The 10,956-nt window shown below is 41.5% G+C and overlaps 1 protein-coding gene across 4 annotated transcripts in view; it reads right to left on the bottom strand.

Moving 5' to 3' along the window:
* Window positions 1-272: 272 nt before the first annotated feature.
* SPATA7 (spermatogenesis associated 7) overlaps window positions 273-10,956 on the bottom strand; it is a 466,226-nt gene continuing 455,542 nt past the window's right edge. For all 4 annotated transcript variants that reach the window (XM_069637949.1, XM_069637946.1, XM_069637948.1 and 1 more), the window contains 2 exons: window positions 1,894-1,951; window positions 273-1,346 (listed from right to left, as the gene is read on the bottom strand). In XM_069637949.1, coding sequence (XP_069494050.1) covers window positions 459-1,346; window positions 1,894-1,951 — 946 coding nt within the window. In that variant the 3' untranslated portion in view covers window positions 273-458. The remainder of the gene's footprint in view (window positions 1,347-1,893; window positions 1,952-10,956) is intronic.

Here is a 10,956-nt window from a genome sequence, read left to right as displayed (position 1 = left end):
CATGCACAAATAGTAACTCTAGACCAATTGGAGTAAGTCAATGAACATTTCATGGGAAATAAAACAATATTCACTTGAACTGGACAGGCGCAAATTTGCAAACCACTATCACACCATTGAGTATACATTTTGACATCCTCTGATACAACCCTTTAAACACATCAAAATGATTTTTAAAATGCCAGCTGCGTTTAAAAACTATACATTAAAATATCTTATTTTTAAGATGCTCGTTTTTCTTTGAATAGAAATAGCTACACCAACATTCAAGGTTGATTTTGGTACTATTCATCATCCTACAATGCTTTATTAGACGTTCTAGAACACATTTTCTGCGTCTGAGAATTGATCCTGGTTTTCTGAGTTTCACGTTGGAGCATTCACGCAAAGGAAACATCACAAAGATACTGTTTTTGAGTTTACTAACTTTGGCAGGAATTTATTCTTAAAGATGTTGATCAATAGTTTTTCTTTTGCACATAACTTATTTCGCTTGGGTCAGCCCCCAGGTTCTCTGCTGAACTCAAAAGAGGCCTATCTTTGTTCCTGGAGATTCTGACAGAGTCTGCAAAGTATCGCTCTAGACATTGAAATTCTGTGGACGCTTCTGTGTTTTCATAATCGCAGCAGGAGTTGCTATCAAATGATGGTTCTGAAGTGCTTGCTATTTCTACCCTTTCCCTTTCTTTTACATTTACCAATGAGAGGAGAGCTCGTTCCCGACCCGCCGGTGGGGACACTCTGTCCTTGTCCTTATCTAGCTGGGCGTGATCCAGTTCTCTGCGCAGCAGGAGAGGATGCTGAAATTTATCAGTCACCACAGGATCTGGGTGCTGCGCTGCTGCAAGTGGAGCTTTGCCCTCACTCTTACTCTCAGGCTGGGTTGACTCAGGATCTATATCTAGAAATTCCTCCAGAGCACTTTGGTCCGCCTGTGGAAACTTCTCATTTGAAAGCGAGGCCTCTGTTATTTTTCCATCTTGGCGAGCTTGTGGAAGTGGCCCTTTGCCATCATTCTTGACCTGATCAATCACCACAGGACCTGCGTGCTGCGCTGCTGGAAGTGGAGCTTTGCCCTCATTCTTACTCTCAGGCTGAGGTGACTGACGATCTAGAGCCAGAAATTCCTCCAGAGCATTTTGTTCCTTCTGTGGAAACTTCTCATCTGATGGTGAGGTCGTTTTTTTTTTTAAATGATCACTTTTCTCGTTATCGGATGGCGGCTGAGATTTCAATGACTCTCTGCGAAAATAATTATGAAATTCAATGCTGCTGGGTTTTTCAGGGGTATCCATCTTACACCCCAGGTCTGCTCTGAGGACATCAAGTAGGTGGTGCATTTTTCCCTGTGATAAAAAAAAAGAGCAAACTCGTTTAATAGAGTGTATTGCATTTTATCCTTGAAACACATAGGTCAATATTACAGTAGCACAGGTTTAGTATTCCCAACATACTTTGCTGCAATATAAAGTGGAGCATCCACATACATTATGCTGCAGCAATATATGCTGGATCGTTACGCGTGGTGATGTAGAGAAACAATGTTCTCTAGCGGTCATCGGTGCACGAAGAAAAGACCAGTGCTTCACAAGGATGAAAATAAAGCTCAACTGCCCATTTCTTGTGCACATTGTTTGCCCTATTCACAAATGCATTGAGAATCTGGTGTTGCCACAGAGCACAGATGCCTGGGTGTAACAGGGGAAAAATAAAATACACAATGGCCTTCTAAGCGAGTTCTGCCATGAGTAGTCAATCAGCTATTTTTAATAACATGCTCAATAATACTGTTACTTTCCAGGAAAGAATACTTGGAATAATGGCATCATTGCTGCGCTCATCAAACCTTGGTACAAGACATTTTAGATAACTGTCAAAATGGGAATGGCATACCTCATCGAGGCGATCTCGGTTTTGTTCCACATGGCGCGCAAACACTCGCTCCAAAACCCTAAGTAACATTGATGAAAAAGAAAAAAAAACAGAGTATTAAGGAGACAAATATGCTTTCAGTCCTGGCTTAAGAGACATGACTGTTGCATTTGTTTACCCTAGTAAAATATGGTCCACAAGAAACTGTAAATGAGCATGGATGGCTGACTGGAATAATCACATGGATGGGGGCTTACAGTGGTTACCGAGTTGCAGTGACAGGTTCAATAACCAGGTCTACTAGGGAGGCAGGGCCACATGTTACGAGACAGGAATGTGAGAATATACACAAACACATTGTACAAGATTATCAGTTCCATGTTTTCAACTCTGTACAAGTTAAGTGTTTGGGGCTCGGGGACAGCTGTGTGTGTGAGATCGGAGAGATGGAAGGCTTTACTTAGCCAGCATTCACAATTCCATCACTTTTTTTGTCACATTTACATTGCCAGACCTTTACTTTGTCGCAGACCCCCCTTCTTTCTTACCCCATATTCTTCCCCCTGTTGCCCCTTGGTCCCAAACCTAACCATGCGCTTTCCCTAACCACATCCATTACCATCTTCGCAATGTGAAGATGCAGACAAAGTAAAAGTATGACAAAGTAAAGGTATAGCGAAGTGACTGTAGGACAAAGTTGAGGTATACCGCCCTTTTGCCGAATTTCTGTACCTCTTTTACCACAGATGGCAATTATGGGTCAGGTATATAAGGGGGAGGGTTCTCCCCCGGCTTTCTGTGGTAAAATGAGCAAAGTTGCCATTTGGCAAAAAAGAATTATAAATAAAACGGCAAAGCTTAACAGATACCCAAGTAAATGTATGTCAAAGTAAGTGTACGTGGCGAAGTAAAGCGGAGATACCGATCGGTGGGTGACGCAGCTCTGCACTGCGTCCAGGGAATGGGATGCCTTTTCAGGGCAGCCTTGAAATTAGAGAGGTGAAGTTTATGGGACAGTGTAGTGTTCTTTTGGTGGCGAGTAAATGGGGTGAACGAGCAAGAGGTAGTGACGGGAGGATGGGGGACAGAGAGGTTGAGGCAAATGAAAGATTTTAGAGAGGGGGGAGCAGCAAGGGATGGAGTAAGCCAGATAGGTGAGTGGGAGGGGGCTTGTGGCTAGCCCATGCATCCATTTGCAGGCAAGGAGAAAGAGTTTAAGTTTGGCAATACTGGGCATGAACAGCAGCCCTGTCTTGCAGCATTGTGCAGGTATGGGTGAGAATCGGGGGAAGTCGACGAGAATGTAGGCATCAAAATTAAAGTCGAGTGACACTTTGGACTCAGCAATGGTCATCTTAGGTAAGGCAGCCCCCGCCCTAAAACATAGTTTGCAAAGACACAACACCCCACTACCAAAACTGAAAATCCATTGCAGCATGGTTGTATAAAATAGTAAGAGTCTGAATCATTTTTAGTCTAAAAGGTTGTTCAGCCAAGACTGCTTTTGAAAGATATTTCGGCTCCATCTTTCTTGTCCTTGAAACTGCTTCCAATGAGGGGCAAGATGGAGTTGAATTTGAGTCCCGTCTCCCCGAGCCACTTTTGCCATACTTGCATCCGACAGTTCTCGCTCCAGGTTGCCCCCTGTGCTGAGTTGTACCCTAATTTGCCACTTGGTGATAAGTTATGCCCTGTATTTGTCCCTCAATACAGAGTTCAACGGCCATGTGACCCTCAGTGGTGAGTTCTGACCACCCATTTGCATTGCAGAGCTGCGTTTATCCCCATGTCTGGCCCCAAGTAATCAGATCTATCGCCATCTGCCCCTCGGTACCCCATTCTACCACCGCACTGCTCCTAACATTGCCCCATTTCCTCCTGCCACTCCTCACATGCAATCCCGAATACAAACGCACACACATTCAATCTGTTAGCACAAACATGTTCTCATTGTCCCTTGGCTCTACTCCTACTCTCAGTTTCCTGCGTCTCTGGTCCTATGCAGAATCAGCCAGCATGGAGGCAAGTTGAATAACCTGAGCCAGAGTCCTGACATCGGTCGCTTAAAAGGCCATAAGAGTTTGGGATTTGTGGGCCAGAATTTACACTGCTGGGATTCCGAACTGGACATCTACATGGTATGGTCATGGCTTAATGGTGCTACTCTGTGCCTACAGGGACAGATCCACTTGCAGACCCTCGTAGGGGCCTGGCAAGGACTTGTGCTGCAGCAGTCACAAGGTGGAACTGCCACGTAGAGTGCCCGCCTATCAGTTTGTTTTCTACCAAGGAATCTTCTATATTATATATTGGTGCCTCTTCATAGAGGCCACAACGCCCATTATTTAGAGGCAGCCTCGTAGAAGGTGTTAGTTTGTGGATTGCAGTTGATTGAGGTTATATGTAACAAATTGTGTTGGAAGATATTCAGACATGAAGCAGGTTATATTTAAAGTATTTGATGTACAGCAGTTCTAGCTCCAAGGAGCAGTAGAATGCTTTAGAAAGAAACAATATGGCGTGTGAAGTCAGATTACACAAACCGCACATAGTGGCAAGGGATGAAGTAACGTACAATGCAAACCATACAAGGTTATGTACTTTGTTCTGGAGATTTATCAGTGTTATGCTAAATTCCCCCAATCCCCCCTCCCCCCCAATCCTCCCTCCCCCTAATCATCCCCCCCCCAATACCCCCCAATCATCCCCCCTCCCCCCAATCATCCCCCCAATCCCCACAATCATCCCCCTCCCCACCCCAATCCCCCCCAATCACCCCCCCCAATGTCCCCACCACTGGCACTTTATGCTGAACTTCTGGACCTTTTTCTTTCAATCCTGAATGAGGGGAGCCTTTTCCCCCTCATTCATTCTTATTTTGTTCTGACTTTTGGAACTCTGTTCTCTGCGCTTTACCTTTTCTATGGAGTCTGCTTTTCTTCACATCTCTTTAAAGGCATCTGTGTTTAACTTTTGCAGCCCAGAGCACCCTAAGAGCAGTGTTGCTGGGAGCCCTTTGGATTATCCTTTGCGATTATTTTGCCATCCTTAAAAACTACTGTTCTTAAGGATAGAGGGATACTTTGTATCCTTCCTAAAACTTTAACCAATGAGAGATTGCTAAGGGGAAACCCAGTATCCCCCTTCTCCCTGTGACAACCCTACATTCATGGCTGGTGGCAGTGGGCGTGTGCTTTTGTCTACCGCAAACTGCATTCACAGTCTTGGTCACCTATGTTCTAACATGGTGTTTTTTTTTCTTTTTTTTTTCTGCCATTTCTCGTGTAGTTGTCCTTTGTTAGCCCTTCTTTTACCATTCTGGCAGGGGGATGTCTGTGTGTTCTTTGCCTTTGGCTGTAACCCTTGGGTGTCCCTGTCTATGCTCCAGTGTGTCTGCGAAGGCAAGAAGCAGGGGAGGAGTAGAACACTCACCTGTCCTTTGTCTGCCAGAGCGCCTGAATTGAACCAGTTCCAACTGGGGGGCTGCTGTCCTGATTAGACAGCCACATGCCCCTTTCTGTAAAATGCTGCAAGTTTGCAGATGAGTGAGTGGAAAATCCGAATATAAGGTGAGGGTCCTGGGGTAGAAGGCAAGTCAACCACTGGAACAAACGTTCCAAAGCTGAAGACGACCAGAGACGCATGCAGGCCCTTCCAATAACCGTGAAGGGACCACTGCTGTCCTGACCCAGTTTTCTGGTCTACAGAGGCGCTCCAAGGAGGACTCCTTCCCTTTCTTTGGCTGGTGGGACCAAACAGCCACAAGACAAATTACAAATCGAGCCATCTCCCTTCCAGAGGTGCAAACTGAATACTAGGAGACCACCGACCCATTTTCAGTGCAATGTCTTGGCGTGGACAAATCTGGGCAGAACTTTGGTGAGCTCCAGTTGGACAACCAGAGGCACAATCCCACTCATCCAAGTCCCCTCTACAGAGTACAGGACTGAAGAACCGGGGAAGATCAACCAGGCGATAACCGTTCTTTGTTGGAGCTGAAAAAAAAACACCAAAACCGCAGATCAGCAAGAGAGACCGAAGAAATCCAAGCTGAGGGTCCTTTCTCACGAATGCTGCTGTGACATCACATTCAGAGTCCTTTGTTTCGTTGCCAGACCGAGAAATCAGGAAACTGGGTCTGTTGCTGCTTCACTGGAAAGAATCCAGCTGCATTTACTTCTTCTAACCGAAGGTACTCAGGGGCTAAAGGTAGAACTTATCTAAAGAGGGAAAGTCACTCTAGCGTGACTGGAGTGCGTTACAAGGTGTTGGGGTGTCCACGCATACCTCTGGCCCAGGCTACACAGAATTTGTCCTAGTAGGGAGTCCTTCGCACGGTCCCTATAACTTGTGTTATCCTGCTAAGGCATTTTTATTCTAGTGACTAAAGTATCTGCCTTTTGTGCTGCTACATAATACTTTTTGTTCTACTTATACACTGACTTTTGGCTAGTTAGGGATTGGACTTGCAAAGCATTAGAAGCCTTGAAAAGTGTTACTAGAACATATACTATTGGTAAAGCGTGAATAAATAATACTTTTCCTTCCCACAGACTTTGCCTGATGTGACTTTACTACATCAATGCAATTACCATGTATCTGTAATCTGTGTGAGTGCGTGGTAGTACTGATAATACGGTAGAACTCTTATTAGTGTCACTAACAATTGTAACACAAGCAACTACAAGTGAAGCAGTCACTTTTAAAAAGTATTGTGAAGAGTATTTACTTACCTGCCTTGTGTATAAAACAGAAATATATTGTAATATAATGTCAGGTTCCATAGTAAATAGGTGGTAATTAAAGAATTATTATCCTTATGTTCTTTGTTTATTTCATTGTTAGGTTTAAAAACTAAATATAGTCCTTTCACTGTTAAAATGGTTGGGCCTTAACTTCCATATTCAGAGTACTGCAGATACCCCAAGCCAAGATGGAGGGCAGAGGCAGGAGTTCTGATTGGGTGGCAGGTTGACAATGGTGTGACTCCCAACATTCTAAACTGCCTTTCATTAGTTTAGTTTCCCGAGCTGGTCATGTTTCTGTTTATCTCCTATGTTTTGGGCCTTGGAAAACTCTTAAGAAAATATCTTCAACACTAAAAGAAAAAGAACCAACTCATTCAAGTTACATCTACTCTAAAGAAATTAATTTTCCCTGTGGAAGAAAATGCTGAGAGGTCTTCTAAAGCAAAAAATAAGCTAAGTACTTTATGTAATTAATCTAAATGAACTGCCAAAGTTAGCCTTATCTTCTGTTATTTTCTCCTCTGAAGTGCAAGGATTAAAAGACGTCGTGTTGTGAAGCCAGTGTTTTTACATGGCAAACTCATTCATCAGAGATTAAGTCATGAAAACATGATATTTAAAGGCTATTAAAGTTAATGACTGCACAGGCAAACTTGTTTTTTAAAAGCAGCACCAAGAAGGATATTTATTTTTGAGCCAAGGTATTTTTAACAAAGAGGAAAATATATAAGACTTGTTTACCATATTATATGAGGAATCTTCCAAATGCATCTCATTACATGCAAAGACGTTTTTGAGGAATAACTTTTACTTTAAAACTGCACTCAACATTAAATGGTATTTCCTTTGGTTGTTGAACTATTTCCATAAAGAGAGGTAAATGAAATGGAATGAACTGATTAAGGAAATAGTATCATTTTAAGGAAAACAAAAGATTATTTCTGTGTTTTCAACTATTTTTTCAAGTGTGCTTCATTCAAAAGACTCATCTTCTTGAGACAATCTGGAGTTTGTGTTCACAGTTTTATTGACATTGTTTGGAAACACATTTTCTTTTCTTCAAGTTCATTTATTTCCACAAGGAACCTCCATCAGTTTAGTCACTTGTAATGACATTCAGTTCATTGGTTTTCAGCAGCAGAGTTATGAAACATGACCACCAAAGTTTGCTTTTAGGGTAATTTCAAAACTAAAAAAAATATATAGAAATAATTATCATCCTCTGGGCTTTTTGCAGAGGGTATTCAGATAGGATTGTTGATATTCATAAAATAATAGTTGTTTAGTTTTGTATTATTATTTAATGCTTAACAATTTTCATTCATGCAGAGACCGGATGAAGATAGAAGATCCAGTGTCTGATTTGTTATTTTATCCACTTTTCCCCCTTCCCCCCAGGGGTGTCTAGTACTCAGCTGTTCAGTTTAGTTGTGAGCTAGACATCTTAGTGGGATCGTGGGACTCAGCAGCTCCTGCGTTGGATGTGGATATTACCAGCCTGACAGAATGAAAGGCCCAAGTAGTTAACTTCGCCTGAGCTGCTGAGACCACTTCCCAGAATAATTATGGAAGCCTTGGGGGATATGATTAAGGAGTTGAGGGAAGAATTAAGGGTTTCTATAAATGAGAATGTCCTTTTAAATAAAAAGATTGAGGAGTTAAATATTAAGGTAACACATATTCAGGAAATGTCAGAAGAAAGGTTGGTAGGTAGGAGAGAAGAACAGATTTTGGAACCTCCAGTTCTGGAAAGGGAAGGTTCTAGACAGAGAGGAGATTCTGGGTTAGGAGCAATTGGAGGTTTAAAGTCTTTAATTTTACCGGTGCCTCTGGCACCACCTGAACGTTTTTCTGGTGAGGCTAAAAGATTTCAAACATTTTTCACTCAATGTGAATTACATTTTTTAAGTAGGCCGGAAGTGTTTTCTTCTGATATGTCAAAGATAACATTTATGATATCTTATCTTTCAGGGGAGGCTGCTAGTTGGGCAGGAGTGTTGGTTAAACAAAAAGATTTAGCTTTGCATGATTTTAAATTATTTAAGGAGGAGTTCAGTGAGCTATTTGATAAACGTCAGGAATCCTTACAAGTTGATGGTGAACTGCTGGAGTTAAAACAGGGGAATCGAGAGTTAGTAAGTTATATTACCCAATTTAAGACTCTAGTTGTTGAAAGTAACTGGCCAGAAGAGAAGAGAGCATCCCTTTTTTACAGAGGTTTAAGGGATGAATTTAAAGACGCCTTGTCTGGGGTGGCAAATAGACCAACTTCTTGTGACGCCTTGATGGATTTAGTTGTACAGTTAGATTTTCGCCTCTATGAAAGAAGATTGGAGCGTAGGAGGGGAGACAATAAACAAGAGAATAAATCTAATCCTAGATTTGATAGACCTAGGCTGGAGTTTGTAAATAGAGATTTTAGGTCAAAAAATTCAGAAAGTTCAGGAAGAATTAGAGGACCTCTTTCTAAGGAGGAAGGAGATAGGCGAAGAAATAATAATCTCTGTCTTTATTGCGGAAGGAGTGGACATTTTCTTGGGAACTGCCCTTACACTCCAAAGAAAGTACAAAATCCTGACGGCAAGAATCATCAAGTAGCCAATACTCTTCAGGCGGCAGTTCCTCACATAACAATTAATGTATCCTTGATTTTTTAAAAGAAATTGGTGGGTAGTGGTCCTGTGATTATTGATTCAGGAGCAACTGGGAATTTTATGGATTGGGGAGTAGCAAAGAGTTTAGGTATTCCCTTAGTGAAGAAGGTTTTATCTGAGCAGGTTAGTTCAGTGGATGGATCAGAATTAACTTCAGGACCAATCACACATGAAACTTCTCCCTTACTAATGATTATGGCAGGGAACCATGGAGAGGAGTTGATTTTTGAGATTATCGATGCTCCACAATTGAAGATTATTTTAGGCATGCCCTGGCTTACACATCATAATCCTTTGATTGATTGGGGCAGAAGGGTGATTGAATTAAATTCCAATTTTTGTAAGGAACATTGTTTTGAAGGTAAATCCCTTGAAGATACTCAGATTGATGATGTTAAGGGTGCAAGGTTCTTAGGAGAGGTTGGAGCTCTTTTTCACTCTCATACTATTGGAGCTGTTATGGGAGAGTTACCTGATTGCTACAAAGAATTCAGTGATGTCTTTGATGAGGTAGTGGCAGGTGGTCTTCCTCCTCATAGACCATTTGATTGTAAAATAGAACTTGAACCAGGAGCCACTTTACCTTGTAGCAGGGTTTATGCACTTACTGAAAAGGAAAACGATTACCTTAAGGAGTATTTAACTGAAAATTTAGCAAAGGGTTTCATTAGACATTCCAAGTCCCCGGTGGCATCTCCTTTATTTTTTGTGCCTAAAAAAGAGGGAACATTGAGGACTTGTATTGATTATAGAGCTCTAAATAAGGTAACCATCAAAAACAGATATCCACTTCCTTTAATTTCAGTTATATTAGATCAGATACAAGGAGCTGAAATATTTTCTAAATTGGATTTGAGAGGTGCTTATCTTGTTAGAGTAAAAGAGGGAGATGAATGGAAGACAGCTTTCAAGACTAAGTATGGATTATTTGAATATTTAGTGATGCCTTTCGGATTATGTAATGCCCCAGCTTCATTTCAGTTTTTTATTAATGAAGTGCTACGTGAGTTTCTGGACATTTTTGTTGTAGTCTACATCGATGATATTTTGATTTATTCACAAGATTTGAAACAACATCAAAGTCATGTAAAATTGGTCCTACAAAAATTGAGAGAAAACCATTTATTTGCAAAATTGGAAAAAAGCCAATTTCATACTTCTTCAGTTGAATTCCTTGGTTTTGTGATTACTCCTGGTGGGTTGGAGATGGATTTAAAGAAGATTAAGGCTGTCAAAGACTGGCCATCTCCGACTAAAGTTAAGGAGGTGCAGAGTTTTTTGGGCTTTGCCAATTTTTATAGGAGATTTATCGAAGGATTCTCTCAAATCATTACTCCTATTACTAAACTTCTTAAGAAAGGAGTAAAATTCATTTGGAGTGAAGAAGCTGAAGAGGCTTTTCAGGTTTTGAAAGATCGTTTCATTACAGGACCTGTGCTTTTACATCCTGATCCTTCTAAGCCTTTTTTTGTTGAGGCAGACGCCTCCAATCTGGCTATGGGAGCGGTTTGATCTCAAAGGCATGAAAACACTGGACAATTGCATCCAGTTGCTTATTTTTCCAAAATATTTTCTTCAGCTGAAATCAATTATACCATCATGGATCGTGAGCTTTTAGCGATCAAGGCAGCCTTTGAGGAATGGCGCCATTATTTAAATGGAGCTAGACACACTGACAGTTT

Source organism: Ambystoma mexicanum, chromosome 14, assembly GCF_040938575.1.
Source record: "Ambystoma mexicanum isolate Mex_15411 chromosome 14, UKY_AmexF1_1, whole genome shotgun sequence".
Taxonomy (NCBI): domain Eukaryota; kingdom Metazoa; phylum Chordata; class Amphibia; order Caudata; family Ambystomatidae; genus Ambystoma; species Ambystoma mexicanum.
Note: the sequence above shows the minus strand (reverse complement) of the source record. Positions and strands in the feature narration are given on the sequence as shown.